We start from the raw sequence: 20,810 nt of genomic DNA on the forward strand, positions 1-20,810 counted from the left end.
TATCATTATAAAACAATGATATTGGTTAAATTGATATGAAAAACATTGAACATTTGATATTAGACTCACCTCTCACTTTGATCTTCTGAACGCCCACTGAGATATGCTAGGATCTGATTTTCCAAATAATGATCAATAATTTCTTCATCACTCATTTGAGCAGAGAAAATGTCCTGAATCTTAGGATTCAACAGTATTCTTTCAAAGTTTCCCTCGAAGAATTGGTGCAGCATGATGTTGCAGTCTGCAAGTGGAACAACAACTGTGACTACTCAGGTTAGACAGGTAGTGAGCTCAGTAATCTGGATGCTACAGGATGCATGCATTTTATACGTATATGGAATGTCACAAACTTTCACACCCTCTCTCGCCCTGTCCCACAATGACATATGCTTGGCATTTACTGAAGCACCTTGCTCAGATCAGCCTAGGTGGCAAGAACTGAGGAAGTATTGTAGCCGAGTTTAATTTCATTTGGCGCAGTGGTAGAGCTGCTGCCTCACAGCGCCACAGCCCCGGATTTGACCCTGACTACGGGTGCTGTCTGTACGGAGTTTGCACGTTCTCCCCGTGACCTACGTGGCTTTTCTCCGGGAGCTCCGGTTTTCTCCCACACTCCAAAGACGTACAGGTTTGTAGGTTAATTGGCTTGGTACAAGTGTAAATTGTCCCTGGTGTGCGTAGGGTAGTGTTAATGTGCAGGGATCGCTGGTCGGCATGCACTCGATAGGCCGAAGGGCCTGTTTCCGTGCTGTATCTCTAAACTAAACTAAACTCATCTTCCCCACCCCACACACAGGTGCATTTTCCTATGTTTGTGCACAGATAGAACAGTGGATGCAGTTATCAATGGACAAGGATCAGGACACAACCCCAAGCTGCTTCTTTTCCTTCTGGTCCTTGAGTTGGTGGGAAATATTATCAGTGTTGTCCATGTACTAAGTGTCAGGAAGGTGGTGAATGATTCATCTCCTTACCCCTAGAAGTAGCTTCACTATCAATGAAGAACATGGTGGAATAACTCATCACCTGTCTGAACGGGTTAAAGCCACAACAAAAGGTCAATAATGTTCAAGAGAAAACCAGTCAACTTGACAAGCATCCAGCCATTGGTGGAGGAAGGAACTGCAGACGCTGGCTTAAACTAAAGATAGACACAAAAAAGTTGAAGTAACACAGACATTCAGACATAATCTTTGAAGAAAAGGAATAGGTGACCCTTCTTCATTCTCCTCCTGTCCGAAGAAGGGTCTCAACTCAAAATGTCACCTATTCCTTTTCTCCAGAGATGCTGCCTGACCCGCTGGGTTACTCCAGCTTTTTGTATCTATCACAACCATTGGATCGGTTATGCACCCAACCACCTAGCTGTGCCATTTAGTTTCAATGGGATGCACCAGAACGTTGCACCAAGCTTCACTGGGTGGTGAATCTGTGGAATTACTTGGATATTTTTAAGGCAGAGATACTGTCGATAGATTCTTGATTATCCTGGTGCCGTTGCAACAACCTGGAGCTCAATGTTCTTAAGACAGTGAAATTGATTGTCGACATTAGGAGAGCTCCCCCTCCCCTACCCCACTCACCATCAACAACACCACAGTCACATCTGTGGAGTAATTTACGTTCATTGAAACCATCATCTCCAAGGACCTTAAAGATGGTAGGCCACCATCAACTCCACAGACAAAAAGGCCCAACAGAGGATGTACTTCCTGCGGCAGCTGAGGAAACACAATCTGCCACAGGCAATGATGGTCCAATTCTACACGGCCATCGTAGAGTCTGTTCTCACCTTCTCCATCATGGTCTGGTTCGGCTCAGCCACCAAGCACAACACCTGGAGGCTGCAGCGAATCGTCCGATCAGCAGAGAAGGTTATTGGCTGCAACCTTCCCTCCATTGATGAACTGTACACTGCAAGGGCCAGGAAGCGAGCGGGCAAGATCATCTCTGACCCCTCTCACCCTGGCCACAAACTCTTTGATTCACTTCCCTCTGGAGTGTGGGAGGAAACCAAAGATCTCGGAGAAAACCCACACAGGTCACGGGGAGAACGTACAAACCCTGTACAGACAGCACCTATTGTCAGGATCGAACCTTCTGGCACAGTAAGTGCTGTAAGGCAGCAACTCTACTGCTGCGCCACCGTGTCACCCTGTTCTTCCATTTCATGAGATCATGACTGATTTGTGACCCACCAAAGGTGCAACCCACCTTTTCCACAAATGCTATGAATATATCAGTAACACAAAGCCTATCAACCTGAAATTTAAAATCAGTTCAGTTTGTCCTACTGTGTGTTTTTGATGTGTCTCTGGGTGTCTTGTGTGGGGAGGTAACTTTTTCCATGTCGCCTCCCTCGTGGCCTAACATCGAGGATCGGTGCTGCCTTTCCCAGAGACGTGCCCGGGGCTTCAGCTGTGGGCGCAGCGTGGACTCTCGGCGTGGAGCGGGCGAGCCCTCGCCGGGGATCGCAGGAGGGGAGCGCTCCGTTCGCTGGCCCGCTGAAGCCGCGGTCTGCAGAGTTCCAGCTGGCGCGCTGTCCGTAGCCTGGGATCCCTCATTGGGGACCCGGGAGGAGAAGAAGCTCCGACCGCCAGCCCGCGGCCAACTTCTACCGCGGGCGCAGCGGGGACTTACCATCAGGAGCGGGGTCCCTCATCGAGGATCCCTGGGGGGGGAGCTTCGACCGCTGGCTCTGCGGTGCTCCCTGCTGCAGCCTGCGCCAACCTGAAGCCGCGGTCTCCGGTGGGGAAGCACCGACTCAGGACTTACCTGGACTTTATCTGGCCTTTATCTTGTCTGAACTTCTGGTCGCCCGCAGCGGCATTTCCCGACGTGCAGTGACAAGTTTGGTACTGCACGCTATCCACACAGATCAGATATCCCACAGATTAATACAATGAAGATTTGTATCTATAGTATTTATCTATGGGTTGTGTGAGGCACAGGGTGAGTGAAGCATGGGTCTAGTGTGCTGGTGGTAATGCAGTCACAGCCGGCTGGCTGGCAAATCTGCTGATCAGATATCCCACAGATTAATACAATGAAGATTTGTATCTATAGTATTTATCTATGGGTTGTGTGAGCCACAGGGTGAGCGAAGCATGGGTCTAGTGTGCTGGTGGTAATGCAGACACAACCGGCTGGCTGGCAAATCTGCTGACAATGTGAGCCCCCCCCATGTCAGTTTACAACCTCTGCGTCCTCATGACTCCCGCAATGTCCTCTCGTGGCAACACATGGTAACTGGGACCGCCTTTGGTCCCGGGCAACACTGAGTGGGACTGTCGGAGGAGATAGTTGCCCTCCAGACAAGCAAAGTGTCGGCCCATCCTGGCGTCCATCTAGCAGATCCCAGCTATGGGTCAAGCAAGATCCCACCACCTTGTGGGTTGGGTTCATCACAGCGCATCTCCTCCTCGCTGTGATGGAAGGCAAAAAAACATATCTCTCCCCTGCACTCCCCATTCCCCTCCCGATGTCAGAGTCAAAGCCCCCCCAGCGGGCGATGGCAATTGTCCCGCGGCCATTAACGCCGCGCCGGGTGATGCAAGGCCACGCTTCGGGCCGAAACCCTTGTTCAGACTGATGGGGGGGTGGGGGGGCGGGGAGAAGAAAGGAAAAGGAGGAGGAGCCCGAGGGCGGGGGGATGGGAGGAGACAGCAGGAGGGCTGAGGAAGGGGAGGAGACAGCAAGGGCTAACAAAATTGGGAGAATTCAATGTTCATGCCCCCAAGATGCAGACTCCCCAAGCGGAATATAAGGCGCTGTTCCTCCAATTTCCGGTGTTGCTCGCTGTGGCCATGGAGGAGACCCAGGACAGAGAGGTCGGATACGGAGTGGGAGGGGGAGTTGAAGTGCTGAGCCATAGGGAGGTCGGGTTGGTTATTGCGGACCGAGCGGAGGTGTTCGGCGAAACGATCGCCCAACCTCCGCTTGGTCTCACCGATATAGATCTGCTGACATCTAGAGCAGCGGATGCAATAGATGAGGTTGGAGGAGATGCAGGTAAACCTCTGTCGCACCTGGAACGACTGCTTGGGTCCTTGAATGGAGTCGAGGGGGGAGGTAAAGGGACAAATGTTGCATCTCTTGCGGTTGCAAGGGAAAGTGCCCGGGGAGGGGGTGGTACGGGAGGGAAGGGAAGAATTGACAAGGGAGTTATGGAGGGAGCAGTCTTTGCGGAAGGCAGACATGGGGGAGATGGGAAGATGTGGCGAGTGGTGGGGTCACGTTGGAGGTGGCGAAACTGACAGAGGATTACTTGTTGTATGTGACGGCTGGTGGGGTGAAAGGTGAGGATTAGGGAGACTCTGCCCTTGTTGTGAGTGGGGGGGATGGGGAGAGAGAGCAGTGTTGCGGGGTATGGAAGAGACCCTGGTGCGAGCCTCATCTATGGTGGAGGAGGGGAACCCCCGTTCCCTGAAGAATGAGGACATTTCAGATGCCCTGGTGTGGAACACCTCATCCTGGGACCAGATACGGTGTAGACGGTGAATTGGGAGTAGGGGATGGAGTCCTTACAGGAAGCAGGGTGGGAAGACGTGTAGTCCAGATAGCCATGGGAGTCAGTGGGTTTATAGTGGATGTCGGTCAGAAGTCTATCACCTGCGATGGAGATGGTGAGGTCAAGGAATGGTAGGGAAGTGTCGGAAATGGTCCAGGTGTATTTGAGTGCCGGATGGAAGTTAGTGGTGAAGTGGATGAAGTCAGTCAGTTGTGTGTGGGTGCAGGAGGTGGCACCAAAGCAGTCGTCGATGTAGCGGAGGTAGAGGTCGGGGATGGGGCCCTGGTACGTATTGAACAAGGATTGCTCGACGTAACCGACAAAGAGGCAGGCGTAGCTGGGGCCCATGCTACACCTTGTATTTGGAGGAAATGGGAGGAGTCAAACGAGAAGTTATTGAGGGTAAGGACCAGCTCCGCTAGGCAGAGGAGAGTGTCAGTGGACGGGTATAGGTTGCTTCTCCGGTCAAGGACTTCAACCGGAGGGCTTTGAGACCATCTTGGTGGGGGATGGAGGTGTAGAGTGACTGTACGTCAATGGTGAAGATGAGAGGGTGAGGGCCTAGAGAATGGAATGCGCGGAGACGACGTAGAGTGTCTGAGGTGTCTTGAACATAGGTTGGGATGGATTTAACCAAGGGGAGTAGGATGGAGTCAAGGTATTTGGAAATGAGTTCGGTAGGGCACGAACAGGCAGAGACAATGGGTCTACCGGGACAGTCAGGTTTGTGGATCTTTGGAGTTTGGGAGGAAACCAGAGCACCCAGAGAAAAGCCACGCAGTCACAGGGAGAACGTACAAACTCCGTACAGACAGCACCTGTAGTTAGGAGCGAACCCGGGTCTCTGGTGTGGTAAGGTAGCAACTCCATCGCTGCACCACTGTGCCGCCCCGAATTATATACACAAAATAAACTCTGCATCACAAACACCTTTATCAGGGCGAGCACATCCACCAGATGTCATGGTGTCACCCCCACTCAGGTTACTGGCACCAACCGTGCCTACCCATCACTGGAAGAAAGTGACACCGACACAGGTACATGTTTTGGAAAGGTTCAGAAGTATATGGGCCTAACGTAGGCAAGTGGAACTAGTGTAGATGGGACATCTTGGGCAGCATCACAAGTTGGGCTGAAGGAGCTGTTTCTTTGCTATACGACTCTATGACAATGCATTCCATACATAACGTAGGCATTCTATGCACTCAACTGAATTCTATAAATGTTTGAGTCATATCATTATATTAAAGTGTTAAATTGGGATGGACTTGGATGAAGAGGCTTTGGAGTATTCCCTCCAGCAGCGACCACTGGAATGCTGATCAGCTACACACAGATCCATCCCATAGCTTTCCATGACTCAAATAGCACAAAAGCGTTTTAATACTACATGACAATTTCCCTCAAATGCCAATCTACAATTTCATGATTTTAAAAATTCACAGTCTTAAGCCTCTGACGCAGTGGTCACAGAACACAAGGCAGAATATCTTCCTTCCACCTCAACTGTCTGTCTTCTACAAAGCAGCCCGTTCAGTATCTATATGAGCAAGTTGTCGCAAAACCGTACATCTTAATCTTCTGGAATGTGTGCAGTTCTGTTCACCCACATTACATGAAGGATGTGAAGGCTTTGGAACGGGTACCAAGGAGGTTTACCAGAACGATGCCTGTTTTAAGGGGTGGTTAGCTACAGGAAGAGGGACAGATTTGATTTGTTTTAGTTCAGTTTAGTTTAGAAACACAGAGCAGAAACAGGCCTTCCGGTTGAATGTGCCGACCAGCGTTTCCCGACACACTAACACTGTCGTACGTACGAGGAATAATTTAAAATTATTGCCAAAGCCAAATTAATTTACAGACCTGTACGTCTTTGGGTTGTGGGAGGAAGCCGGAGCACACGGGGAAAACCCACGCGGTCACAGGGAGAAAGTGCAAACTCCGTACAGACAGCACCCGTAGGCAGGATTGAACCCGGGTCTCTGGCGCCGTGAGGCAGCAACTCTACCGCTGCGCCACCGTGCCGTCTCAAAAGGAACGGCGGAGGTTGCGGGGAGACCTGATATATAGAATCTAAAGTATATACTATTAAGAGAGGCATAGATAGATTAGACATTTAGAATCTTTTTCCCTGGAAAGAACCATCAAACACCAGAGAGCGATGCTTTAAGGTGAGAGGGGCAAAGTTTAAAGGAGATGTGCGGGGCAAGTTTATTTACACAGTGGGTGGAGAATGCGAATGTCTTCTGCACCCTTTCCAAAGCCTCCACATCCTGCCTGCAATGGGGCGACCAGAACAGCACACAATATTACAAATGTGGCCGAACTAATGTCTTACAAAGCCGCAACATGCCTTACTAACTTTTATGGTCAATATCTCGACCAATGACAACATGTATGCCTTCTCTACTACCACACCTACTTGTGTGTGTGGCCATTTTCTGGGAGCTCTGCATTTGCATTCCAAGATCCCTCTGTGCATCAATGCTCCTGAGAATCCTTTGGCTTCTCAAAATATAACAGCACACAATTGCCCGAATGAACCACCATCTACTGTTTCTTTGCCCACATTCCCAAGTGATCTGTATCCTGAGGACATTGACCAACCTGCCTCATTGTCCAAATCTCTCCAATTGTTGATTTAATCTCAACACTATCCATCCCTACTGTGTTTGAGAATGTGGTGGTGACCCTTGTTTATGAACCACTGTAGTCCTTCAGGTGAAGAAACTCCTACGGAAATCCAGAATACAAAACCCCGCAATGAAGAAGGGATGTCAGTGGTGTAGCTGTTAGAGCTGCTGCCTCACAGTGCCAGAGACGTGGGTTAAGTCCTGACTTTGGGTGCTGTCTGTTTGGAGTTTGCACGTTCTTCCTGTGACCACGTAGGTTTCGTCCAAGTGCCCCGGTTTCCTCCTACATCCCAAAGACGTGCGGGTTTGCAGGATAATTGGCCGGCTCTCTGTAAAATTGTCGGTGTAGGGAGTGAATGAGAAAGTGCGATCACACAGAACTGGTGAGAATGGGTGAGTGATGCAGATCGCAGACTCGATGGGCCGAAGGGCCTGTTTCCACGCCATATTTCTAAACTAAACTTCCAAGTCAAGGAGGCACCTTGAAAGTGCAGCTGAAGATGTGCATGTAGCCCTTGCCCTCAATGCTGTAGTTTAATGATACAGCATGGAAACAGGCCCTTCGGCCCACCGTGTCATCGCCAACCAGCGATCCCCACAAACTAGCACTATCCAACACACTCTAAAGGCAATTTACAATTATACCAAGCCAATTAGTCTACAAACCTGTACGTCTTTGGAGTGTACGTGGAAACTGGAGCACCTGGAGAAACCCACGTGGTTGCAGGGAGAACGTACAAACTCCTTACAGACAGCAGCCTTAGTCAGGATTGAACCCTGGTCTCTAGCGCTGTGAGGCAGCAACTCTACTGCTGTGCCATCCTTATGGGGGGTTTGTGTGGTGGTATTGCAGTGGCCTGGGTGAATAATTGCAATGTGTTGTTCCTTGTACACACTGCAATCAATGTAGGTCAGTCATGGTGGATAGAAAGACAATCAATTGATTCTCTTGATGGTGGCCAAGTTTGTTGAAAGTTGTTGTAGCCAGTGAAATGGGGCCTAATCCAGCACACTCCGCACTAGCATAATCTAGATGTGTTTGCTGTGTAGCTGGAGAATCACTCAACAGGAAATAAATACCCAGTCTCTGCCCCTATTCCTGCAGCCAAGGTATTTATGTGAGTGGTCCCAGCAGAGACCATGCTGACCCACCACTGCTACTGGTGAGCTCCTATCTCACCATGGTGAGGGGGTGAGAAGGTGTGAGGGCAAGAGGATGAGGGTGAGGAGGTGAGGAGGGAGGGAGGGAGGAGGGCATTTTTGTGACTACCCCGGTGACTAGAGAGGTTTGAGATGTGGGGAGATATGTTGCATTGGTTTAGGGTTGCATGTTGCCCAGCAATGCCCGCCTGCACTGGTGCTGTTTAGCAGCTGGTGGAGGTCAGATGGAGCAGAACCCGGGCCAGCGGCGCAGTGCCAGTGCTGGTCCCAGTGCCAGTGCCAGTCCCAGTGCTGGTCCCAGTGCCGGTGCCAGTGTAGGACCCTGTGCCAGTGCAGGACCCAGTGCCGGTCCCAGTGCCAGTGCAGGACCCAGTGCCAGTGCAGGACCCAGTGCCAGTGCAGGACCTAGTGCCGGTCCCAGTGCCAGTGCAGGTCCCGGTGCCAGTGCAGGTCCCAGTGCCAGTGCGGGTCCCAGTGCCGGTGCCAGTGCAGGAGCCGGTGCCAGTGCCGGTCCCAGTGCCAGTGCCGGTGCCAGTGCAGGTCCCAGTGCCAGTGCAGGACCCAGTGCCAGTGCCCCGGTGCCAGTGCAGGTCCCAGTGCCAGTGCCAGTGCAGGTGCCAGTGCAGGTCCCAGGTGCCAGTGCCGGTCCCGGTGCCAGTGCCGGACCCAGTGCCAGTGCAGGTCCCAGTGCCAGTGCAGGACCCAGTGCGGGTCCCAGGCCAGTGCAGGACCCAGTGCCAGTGCCAGTGCCGGTGCCAGTGCCAGTCCCGGTGCCAGTGCAGGACCCAGTGCCGTGCCGGCGCGGCCGCCCCGCAATCCCCAGCCCGGCCCAGCCTGTACCTGCTCCGCGCTGCTCCTCTCCCCGGCCCGCCGCCGGCCCAGCCCGGACTCCCCGCAGCAGCAGCAGCTCCAGCTCCATCTCCAGCCCGCACGGTCCTGGTCCTGGTCCCGGTCCCGGTGCAGCAGCTGCTGGTCCCGGGGCGGCTCCATGTGGTCCCGGCAGCGCGGTCGCCATCGTCATCGTACAGCAGCGGCGTCTACTGGCGGCCCCGACCAACCGCGGCTGCTGCTGCTGCAGAGAGTGACACAGACAGAGAGGGGAGGGGAGGGACTGAGAGCTGGCGCGATGCTAGAGAGAGGAGAGAGAAATATGAGTAATGCAATGGAGAGGAGAAGTGATAGCAAAGTAGGAATAGGGGCAATGCAAGGCAGAGGAGCGTGGAGAGGCTGGCAGAGTGTCACTGGCTGCCGACACCACACTGGCTCTCCACGGCCCCCTCAAAACCAGACGACCCACCTCCCCCACTCCCCTCAACCACACCCACCAACCCCCCACCAACCCTCACCGACACTCCCACCCACGCTCCCCTCATCCACACTCCTCCCACCCTCGCCCCCCACACCCCCCCTCACCCACAGTCCCCACAACCCCCCCCCCTCCCTCACCCACACCCCTCACCCACACTCCTCGCCCCCCCCATCCCCACCCCCCACTCCCCTCATCCACACCCTCCTCCCCCACACTCCTCCCACCCTCGCCCGCACCCCCCTCACCCACACTCCCCAACCCCCCACCAACCCTCACCGACAGTGCCCCTCCATCACCCACACTCCACCCCCCGCCCCTCACCCACACTCCGCCAATCCTCGCCTCTCCTCCGGGACCGTCAACTCACCTGAATTCCAGGCCCAATTCCTGACCAAGGGTCTGGACTCAAAACATCATCTATCCATGTTGCCCTACAATGATAATCCCTTACTTAGTTATAATAGACAGACACCATCCCTCCCTCCACGTGGTCCATTATAACAGGGATGGCGGGACTGTCATATGAGGAAAGATTGAAAAGACTAGGCTTGTATTCACTAGAGTTTAGAAGGACGAGGGGGATCTTATAGAAACATATAAAATTATAAAAGGACTAGACAAGCTAGATGCAGGAAAAATGTTCCCAATGTTGGGCGAGTCCAGAATCAGGGGCCACAGTCTGAGAATAAAGGGGAGGCCATTTAAGACTGAGGTGAGAAAAAACATTTTCACCCAGAGAGTTGTGAATTTGTGGAATTCCCTGCCACAGAGGGCAGTGGAGGCCAAGTCACTGGGTGGATTTAAAAGAGAGTTAGAGCTCTAGGGGCTAGTGGAATCAAGGGATATGTGGAGAAGGCAGGCATGGGTTATTGATTGGGGACGATCAGCCATGATCACAATGAATGGTGGTGCTGGCTCGAAGAGCTGAATGGCCTCCTCCTGCACCTATTTTCTATGTTTCTATTATAACGAGTGTTTACTGTATTTACCTTCCTCAGTCTCCAACATGGCGTTATTCACAAGTTTAGAAAATCATGCAGAAGCAAGGAACTGCAGTTGCTGGTTTACCAAAAAGAAACAGTGCTGGAGCAAATCCAAGCGGGCAAGCAGTGTCTGGAGAACATGGATAGGTGACGTTTCAGGTGATGACTTTCGTCTTGAAAGCGTACACCCGGTGGGGAATAAAGTGAAGTTGAGATCCATTGCGGGTCTGAGTGAGACGGAGGAAGTGGCCACAGGTACAGCCGTGTGGCAAGAGTGTAGAACGCAGGGCAGGGGACTTATTGTGGGAAGTGCTGGATTGATGACAGGTTCTTGAATTCCCGGTTGTATCCAAATTGGGGGTCCTGGAACCGGAGTTGAGAGCCACGAGGTACAATATGGAGGCACATGCAAGCATTGTCTGTGGTAGCGAGTCTGGTCAGAGCGGTCATATCGCGGGAAAGCAGCAGGAGTCACAGAGGGAGCTGTGAGAAAGGGTCACACACAAGGGAACTTCAAAGCAGGCAGTAAAATGGAGAAACAAGGAACAGCTGATAACACACACTGAGAGCTGGAGTAACTCAGCGGGTCGGCAGCATCTGTGGAGAACATGGATAGGTGACATTTCCAGATGGGATCATTCTTCAGACCGTAGATGCTGGTTTACAAAGAAAGCCAGTGGGTGCTGGAGTTGCATGGGTAGGCGATATTTCTGGACAGGAAGAAGGATCCCAACCCAAAACATCATCTATCTATCTTTCGAACGATGACGCCTGACCTGCTGAGTTACTCCAGCATTTGGTATTTCTTATAGAAGAACATGTTTTTGATTCCAGAGAAACAAAAAACAAGAGCTGGAGTAACTCAGCGAGTCAGGCAGCATCTCTGGAGAACGTGGATAGGCAATATTTAGGTCAGGACCCTTCTGCAGACTGATTGTAGTGGGGGATGAAAGTCAAACCATGACATAGCCCAGAGTAATAATGTAGATAATTCCCTGAAAATGGCATCACAGCGTGGTTAAGAAAGCTTTCAGTACATTGGCCTTCATCAGTCAGAGTATTGAGTATAGAAGTTGGAATGTTATGTTACAATTGTACAAGATGTTAGTGAGGCTGCATTCGGAGTAATGTGTAGGAAGGAACTGCAGACGCTGGTTTAAACCGAAGATAGTCAAAGAATGCTGGAGTAACTCAGCGGGACAGGCAGCATCTCTGGAGAGAAGGAATGGGTTACGTTTCGGGTCGAGACCCTTCTTCAGACTGAGTCAGGGGAGGAGGCGATACAGAGATAAGGAAGTTAGCGAAGTCAATGTTCATATCGCTGGGGTGTAAGCTGCATAAGCGAAATATGAAGGTACACAAAAATACTGGAGAAACTCAGCGGGTGCAGCAGCATCTATGGAGCGAAGGAGACAGGCAACGTTTCGGTCCCATTTTTGTGTACCTTCGATTTTCCAGCATCTGCAGTTCCTTCTTAAGCGAAATGTGAGGTGTATTTCCTCTAATTTGCACTGGGCCTCACTCTGACAATGGAGGAGGCTTAGGACAGAAAGGTCAGGTTGGGAATGGGAGGGGGAGTGGAAGTGCTGAGCAACCAGGAGATCAGGTAGGTTAAGGCGAACTGAGCGGAGGTGTTCAGCGAAACGATCGCCGAGCCTGCACTTGGTCTCGCCAATATATAGGAGTCCACATCTGGAACAGCAGATACAGTAGATGAGGTTGGAGGAGGTGCAAATGAACCTCTGGCTCACAAGAAAGGACTGTTGGGTTCCTTGGACGGAGTCGAGGGAGGAGGTAAAGGACCAGGTGTTGCATCCCCTGCGGTTGCTGGGGAAAGTACCTAGGGAGCGGGTGGTTTGGATGGGAAGGGACGAGTTGACCAGGGAGTTGCGGAGGGAACGGTCTTTGTGGAAAGCAGAAAGGGGTGGAGATGAGTATGAAAGTCAATAAAGTCCATGAGTTCTGCATGAGTGCAGGCGGTAGCATCGATGCAGTTGTCAATGGTACAGAGGTAAAGTTTGGGGATAGGGCCCATATACATCTGGAACTAGGGATTGTTCAACGTACCCTACAAAGAGGCAGTACTGGGGCCAATGCGAGTGCCCATAGCTACGCCTTGGATTTGGAGGAAGTGGATAGAATCGAAGGAGAAGTTGTTAAGATTAAGGAGCAGCTCCGCTAGTGTTGGTAAAGGGATATTGACTGGTTCTGTGTTGTGTATTGTGTTCGGTTTTGGTCACCCTCCTAAACGAAGGATGTTGCTAAGATGGAAAGAGTGCACAGAAGATTTACAAGAATGTTGCCTGGACTTGAGTGCTTGAGCTACTGGGAGAGGTTGAGCAGGCTAGAGCTTTATTCCTTGGACACAGGAAGATGAGGGGTTATCTTAAAGAGGTGTATTCTTGCCATAGAGGGAGTACAGAGAAGGTTCACCAGACTGATTCTTGGGATGTCAGGTCTTTCATATGAAGAAAGACTAGATAGACTCGGCTTGTGATGAGAAGAACCTTTTTCACACAGAGAGTGGTGAATCTCTGGAACTCTCTGCCACAGAGGGTAGTTGAGGCCAGTTCATTGGCTATATTTAAGAGGGAGTTAAATGTGGCCCTTGTGGCTAAGGGGATCAGGGGGTATGGAGAGAAGGCAGGTACGGGATACTGAGTTGGATGATCAGCCATGATCATATTGAATGGCGGTGCAGGCTCGAAGGGCCGAATGGCCTACTCCTGCACCTAATTTCTATGTTTCTATGTTCTATGTATTCGCTAGAATTTAGAAGATTGAGGGGGGATCTTATAGAAACGTACAAAATTCTTAAGGGGTTGGACAGGCTAGATGCAGGAAGATTGTTCCCGATGTTGGGGAAGTCCAGGACAAGTGGTCACAGTTTAAGGATAAAGGGGAAATCTTTTAGGACTGAGATGAGAAAAACATTTTTTACACAGAGAGTGGTGAATCTGTGGAATTCTCTGCCACAGAATGTAGTTGAAGCCAGTTCATTGGCTATATTTAAGAGGGAGTTAGATGTGGCCCTTGTGGCTAAAGGGATCAGGGGGTATGGAGAGAAGGGAGGGAAGGGATACTGAGTTGGATGATCAGCCATGATCATATTGAATGGCGGTGCAGGATCGAAGGGCCGAATGGCCTACTCCTGCACCAATTTTCTATGTTTCTATGTATAGGATCATGAGGGGAATAGATAGGGTGAACGCACAGAAACTTTTACCCAGAGTAGGGGAATCCTGAACCAGAGGACATTGGTTTAAGGTGAGAAGGACAAGATTTAATCAGAACCTACAGGAAAGGGCAAAATCTCCCAAAACAATTCACAACTAAATACTTCACACAGAGGGTGGTGGGTGGATGGAATAAGCTACCAGAGGAGGTAGTTGAGGCAGATTTAAATGACATTGGGATAGGTACATGGAGAGGAAAGGTTTAGATGGATAAGGGCCAAACAAGGACAGGTAGGACTTGCATAGATGGGACATCATGGTCGGTAGAGGCAAGTTAGGCCATGGGGCCTGGTTCTGTTCTAAATGACTCTATCACTACAGTATAACTCAGCAGGTCAGGCAAAAGCAATGGAGGGAATGAACAGACGACATTTCAGGTCGGGATGCTACCCCAGGCTGATAAATTAGGGGGAAATACTGTAAAAGGGAGATAGGGTTGAGGTAACGCTTGAATTAGCCTGACAAGTGATGATAGATGTATATAGGTGAAGGTTGGGGGAGGGGGTGATTGGGACATACATAGAGGCATACGATCTGGAGGTAAGAAGGTAACCAAGGGTTTTACAGAAGGAAAGAGGAGTGAAATGTGAAGCCAGAAGGAACAATATAGGGAGAGGTGAGCGAGCGGAACAAATGGGAAATAGGTGACACCGTGATTGGAGGTGGTTGGAGAAATGTTGATGTACTGGAGTGGGTGGAGCAGGTGGAATATCAGCTCAGTTGGAGATTTCAATATCTTGAATCAATCTGCAGAAGGCTAATTGGATCTCAGCAACACAACACTACAGACCACCACGGACTTGTGTATCATTGTGTTTACACTAATGTCTTCTTTTTGCCTTCTTTCTTTTCACTCTTTTGTATTATTGACGTAGAATGTATTTTTGTGTAGAGTCTATGCGCCTGTGCTTGCTGCTGCTGCCAGCAAGGTTCCCATTGTATCTGAAGCTCACTACTTGTTCATGACAAAAAACTTGATTTCACTTGAAGCTCCACGTACTGTAGACTAGCTGAGATCAGGATCACAGAGCTGTGGAGAAGCAGGATTAACAGCTGTGCCATAATGTTGTCGAAGAGGAAGTCATTTGGTCCATCGAGATTATGTTTACTTAACAGTTTGGACTCGGTATGTAACGGATTCTCATCTTGGGATGGTGTGCCTGAGTGCCAGTATTGCTCCATGCAGGTACATGCTGTTTATGTTAAGAGTTTCAGCTCGTTACTAAACGAGAAGGCAAAGAGTGGCAATAAAGGGGGCTTTTTCTGGTTGGCTGCCAGTGACTAGCGGAGTTCCGCAGGGCTCGGTGCTGGGGCCGCTACTCTTCACGTTGTATATTCATGATTTGGACGAGGGGTTTGAAGGCCTTGAGGCTAAGTTTGCGGATGATACGAAAATAGGTGTGAGTGTGTAGAGAAAGCAGGGACTTTGCAGAAGGACTTGGACATGTTGGGAGAGTGGGCAGAGAAGTGGCAGATGGAATACAGTGTAGCAAAGTGTGGAGTCATGCATTTTGGTAGTAGGATAAGGCTTAAATTATTTTCTAAATGGGAAGAGCATGCGGAAATCGGAGATGCAAAGGGACTTGGGAGTGCTGGTGCAGGATTCCCAAAAAGTTAATCTGCAAGTCAAATCGGTAGTAAAGAAAGCAAACTCAATGCTAGCATTTATTTCAAGAGGGCTTGTATACAAAAACAGGGATGATATGCTGAGACTGCTGATGCCTTATAGCCCTGGTAAGGCCGCATTCGGTATTATTGTGAGCAATTTTGGGCACCATATCTGAGGAAGGACGTGCTGGCTCTGGAGAGGGTCCAGAGGAGGTTTACAAGAATGATCCCAGGAATTAGTAGGTTAACCTATGATGAGCGTTTGTCGGCACTGGGCCTGTACTCGCTGGAGTTTAGATGAATGAGGGGGGACCTCATTGAAACAGACAGAATAGTGAAAGGCTTTTATAGAGTGGATGTGGGGAGGATGTATCCACTAGTGGGAGAGTCTAGGACTAGAGGTCATACCTCAGAATTAAAGGATGTTCTTTAAGGAAGAAGATGAGGAGAAATGTATTTAGTCAGAGGGTGGTGAATCTGTGGAATTCTTTGCCACAGAAGGCTATCAGTGGATATTTTTAAGGCAGAGATAGATAGATTCTTGATCAGTACAGGTGTCAGAGATTATGGGGAGATGGCAGGATAATTGGGTTAGGAGGGAGAGATAGATCAGCCATGATTGAATGGCTGAGTAGATGATGGGGCAAATGGCCTAATTGTACTCTTATTCCTTATGAGAGGTTGAGTAGGCTGGGACTCTATTCCTTGGAGCACAGGAGGATGAGGGATGATCTTATAGAGGTGAAGGGGAAAAGATTTAATAGGAATCTGAGGGGTAACTTTTTCACACAAAGGATGGTGGGTGTATGGAACAAGCTGCCAGAGGAGGTAGTTGAGGCTGGAACCATCCCAATATTTAAGAAACAGTTAGACAGGTACATGGATAGGACAGGTTTGGAGGGATACGGACCAAGTGCAGGCAGGTGGGACTAGTGTAGCTGGGACATGTTGGCTGGTGTGGGCAAGTTGGGCCAAAGGGCCTGTTTCCACACTATCACTCTGTGACTATATTACGTGTACACAATGGTAGAGTTGCTGCCTTGCAGCGCTTGAAGCGCCAGAGACCCGGGTTCAATCCTGACAGTGGGGGCTGTCTGCACGAAGTTTGCACCTTCACCCTGGGATCGAGTGGATTCCACATTCCAAGGGCGTGCATGTGTCCAGGTTAATTGGCTTCTGTAAATTGTTCCTAGTGTTTAGGATAGCACTAAAGTACAGGTGATCGACGATTGGCATGGACTCGGTAGGCCAAAGGGCCTGCTTGCCTGTTATATCTCTAAACTGAACTGAACTGAAAGCAGTCCAATAGAGAAAAGAGAAAGGTTCTGAAGAAGGGTCTTTTCTGATATGTCAATACTGTGGGAATTTTCATTACGTTTCATTCTATTTCACAGTGAGCATTTGCAAATTTATTTTAGTGTACTGCTAGGAAAAGCCACTTTATTTTGTGCTGTTAATACGAGTTAGAAATAGCTCTAAGGACCAACGGAATCAAGGAATATGGGGAGAAAGCAGGAACGGGTTACTGATTTAGGATGATCAGCCATGATTATATTGAATGGCGGTGCTGGCTCGAAGGGCTGAAATGCCTACTCCTGCACCTATTTTCTGTATTTCTATGTTAATCATCGATCAAATTTTATAACGTCGAGTATAGGATCAAAGAGGTCCTTCTGCAGTTGTACAGGGCCCTAGTGAGACCACACCTGGAGTATTGTGTGCTGTTTTGGTCCCCTCATTTGAGGAAGGACATTTTTGCTATTGAGGGAGTGCAGCGTAGGTTTACAAGGTTAATTCCCGGGATGGCGGGACTGTCATATGCTGAGAGAATGGAACAGCTGGGCTTGTACACTCTGGAGTTTAGAAGGATGAGAGGAGATGTTATTGAAACATATAAGATTGTTAAGGTACACAAAATTGCTGGAGAAACTCAGCGGGTGCAGCAGCATCTATGGAGCGAAGAAAATAGGCGACGTTTCGGGCCAAAACCCTTCTTCAGACTGGTTGTTAAAGGTTGGGTCACGCTAGAGGTAGGAAACATGTTCCCGATGTTGGGGAAGTCCAGAACCAGGGGCCACAGTTTAAGAATAAGGGGTAAGCCATTTAGAATGGAGACGAGAAAACACTTTTTTTCACAGAGAGTTGTGAGTCTGTGGAATTCTCTGCCTCAGAGGGCGGTGAAGGCCGGTTCTCTGGATACTTTCAAAAGAGAGCTAGTTAGGGCTCTTAAAGATAGCAGAGTCAGGGGATATGGGGAGAAGGCAGGAATGGGGTACAGGCTGTGGATGATTAGCCATGATCACATTGAATGGCGGTGCTGGCCCGAAGGGGCGAATGGCCTACTCCTGCACCTATAGTCTATTGTCTATTGTCAAATTGGAGGGTAACTTCATTCCCTGATACTAGCAAGGTATAATTTTACTCCAGTTTGTGATCAGTGCAATGAATCGTAAAGGGCCTGTCCCACTTGGGCCACCTAATCCGCGAGTTTGGGCGAGTTTGCCCTCGACTCATACTCGCAGCATGGTCGACACGAGGTCGTAAGAGGTCTTCGTAAGTCTCCTTCATGCTCGAGAGTGGTCTCCGCGTACTCGAGGCCTCAGCTAGGTCGTTGCGTTTTTTTCAATATGTTAAAAAATGCCCGCGAGTATAAAAAGGTTGCCATGGAAAGAAAATTGATACTTTTTTACTCAAAGGTTTAGTCATAGTAGGTTGTAGTAGGTCGGCATGTTAGTCGTAGGTAATCGAGGGTAGTCGTAGATAGTCTTCAACATAGTCGAAGGGAGGTCGAAGGAGATCGAAGGCGGTCGTCTTCACTCTCCACTATTCGGTGTCCAATTTTCCCGAAGTTAGTCGAAGCCAGTCTTCAACATAGTTGAAGGAGGTCTTCAACATGTCAATTTTCAAACTCTTCTAAACTGGCAAATTAGGTCGCCCAAGTGGCACAGCCCCTGAAGTATAGCAAAAAGCAAAGTGCTGAATGAACAGTAGGCCAGGCAGCAGCTGTGGAGGGAATGGACAGATGGTGTTTCAAGTCGGGACCCTTTTTTAAGGTGAGTAAGAGGGAGGAATCTGGCGATGGAGGAGGCCCAGGACAGAAAGGTCGGTGTGGGAAAGCGGTTAACAACCAGGAGATTGGGTAGGCCTTGGCAAACCGAGCGAGCACGTGTTTGGCAAAACGGTCTACACTTGGTCTCGCTGATGTACAGGAGGCCACATTGGGAACATCAGATGCAGTAGATGAGGTCAGAGGAGGTGCACGTGAACCTCTGTCTCACCTGGAAGGACTCAGTGTTCCCTGGAAGGAGATGAGGGAGGAGATATGTTACATCTATCAGAAGAAGGGTCTTGACCCAAAACGCCACTCATTCCTTCTATCCAGAGATGCTGCCTGACCCGCTGAGTTACTCCAGCACTCTGTGAAACGTCACCTATCCATGTTCTCCACAGATGCTGCCTGACCCGCTGAGTTACTCCAGCACTCTGTGAAACGTCACCTATCCATGTTCTCCACAGATGCTGCCTGACTGAAAATTACTTTTTGTTTTTTCATCTTTGTACTTGTCTAACCATCTGCCAACCAACCCCCCCCTCCCCTCCCCACCCCACCTATACCCACCAACGTACTTGTCTAGGAAGGAACTTCAGATGGTGGTTTAAACTGAAGATAGATATAAAAAGCTGGAGTAACTCAGCGGGTCAGACAGTATCTCTGGAGAGCTGATGAAGGGTCTCTACCCGATACGTCACCTGTTCCTTTTCTCCAGAGATGCTGTCTGACCCGCTGAGTTACTCCAGCTTTTTGTGTCTATCCACCTATCATTTCCCAGGTTTTGTCCTGCCCCCTTCTCTCCCAGCTTTCTCTGTCCCCTTCCAGCACCACAATCAGTTAGAGGAAAGGTCCCGACCTGGAACATCGTCTATTCATGTTCTCCAGAGATGCTGCCTGACCCACTGAGTTACTGCAGCACATGGTGTTTTATTTTGTAAACCAGCATCTTCAGTTCCTTGTGTCTTCAATATCTATACCTATCTGTGCCAAACTTAATGCCAAATCACCAGTTTCTTTTTTTTTTTGCTTTTGTATATTGCATTGTATTGGGGGAACGGGTGAGTGGTGAAATATTGCGTTTGGGGACCAAATCTCCCGTGTGACAGGGCCCACTAAGTCTAGTGTATTTATAAAATCTGGTGATTGTCCTTTATGCTATCTGCCAGAGCTATCTACTGGCTCCTTTTTGCCCTTCTGATTTCTATTTTTAGTTTACTCTTTAGTTCCCAAAACTCCTCCAGGTATGCACTGATCCTAGCTACCTATACCTGTCCCGTGCATCCTTCTTATTCTGCACCAGATTAAAACCTCCATACCCTCTGGTTTCTCCGATTTCCTGAGAATTTCTGCTGTAATAAGCCTTTGTGGCAGCACAGTGGTGCAGCGCCCGAGATCCAGGTTCGATCCTGACTGCGGGTGCTGTCTGTACTGAGTTTGTACATTCTCCCCATGACCTGGGTGGGTTTTCTCTGAATTCTTCGGATTCCTCCCACACTCCAAAGACGTACAGGTTTGTAGGTTAATTAGCTTGTTATTTTCGTTAAATTGTCATGTAACATTGTCCCTAGTACGCAGGGTAATGCTCGTGTGCGGGGATCGTTGGTTGGTGCAGACTCGCTGGGCCAAAGGGCTGTTTCTACACAGTATTTCTAAACTAAACTATCTTTGTTATGAATGGGCGATGTAGTTATTTTGCTCCGAGCTTATCAGAAGTTACCGGCTTCGTTTTTATTCTATAGAATCTTTTAAATACTGAACTGAAGTTCAGCATTTGCCTTCCTGAAACTGACGCTGTGTGGTGAGTTGAAAATGGAGATGAAATTTATACAGATGTGGCCCTACATCAATGAGGTAAATTCCTCCAATAAGTCTGTTTCTGTTTCTCCATCGTCTTGTTGATTGCAAACACTAAAATGTGATTATTTAGGGTTATTGCTTCATTCTGCAATGACATAACTGATTGAACCACATGTGAAATGTCCTGGTACCCAGAGCACTATTTCCTAATCCATTTACAATTTTCCAGTTTGGATGGTGGTGCTGAGATTCATTCATGTCAACACCTGAATCTGGCAATTGAGATGTCCTCATTCCCCTCTTCCATCATAGATGAGGCCCTCACTATGGTCTCCTTGATACCCCGCTGCTCAGATCTTGCTCCCCCCCCCCCCCCCCTTCTCCTCACCTTTTACCCCATCAGCATTCGCATGCAGCAAATAATCTTCCGACATCTTTGCCAATTCTATCGGGACCCCACCACGAGCCACATCTCCCCATCTCCACCCTGTTCTGCTTTCCAGTGCGTTTCAGAGTCA

General features: G+C 49.5%; 1 protein-coding gene across 2 annotated transcripts in view; it reads right to left on the bottom strand.

Moving 5' to 3' along the window:
* Positions 1-9,353, bottom strand: part of ttc27 (tetratricopeptide repeat domain 27) — a 154,248-nt gene extending 144,895 nt beyond the window's left edge. Inside the window, exons 1-2 of one of the 2 annotated variants that reach the window (XM_055639932.1) lie at positions 9,148-9,353; positions 70-244 (exon numbers count right to left, since the gene is read on the bottom strand). In XM_055639932.1, the coding sequence (XP_055495907.1) occupies positions 70-244; positions 9,148-9,328 (356 nt within the window). In that variant the 5' untranslated portion in view covers positions 9,329-9,353. The remainder of the gene's footprint in view (positions 1-69; positions 245-9,147) is intronic. The other variant, XM_055639931.1, reaches the window with a different exon arrangement.
* Positions 9,354-20,810: the final 11,457 nt, after the last annotated feature.

This window comes from Leucoraja erinacea, chromosome 8 (genome assembly GCF_028641065.1).
Source record: "Leucoraja erinacea ecotype New England chromosome 8, Leri_hhj_1, whole genome shotgun sequence".
Taxonomy (NCBI): Eukaryota; Metazoa; Chordata; class Chondrichthyes; order Rajiformes; family Rajidae; genus Leucoraja; species Leucoraja erinaceus.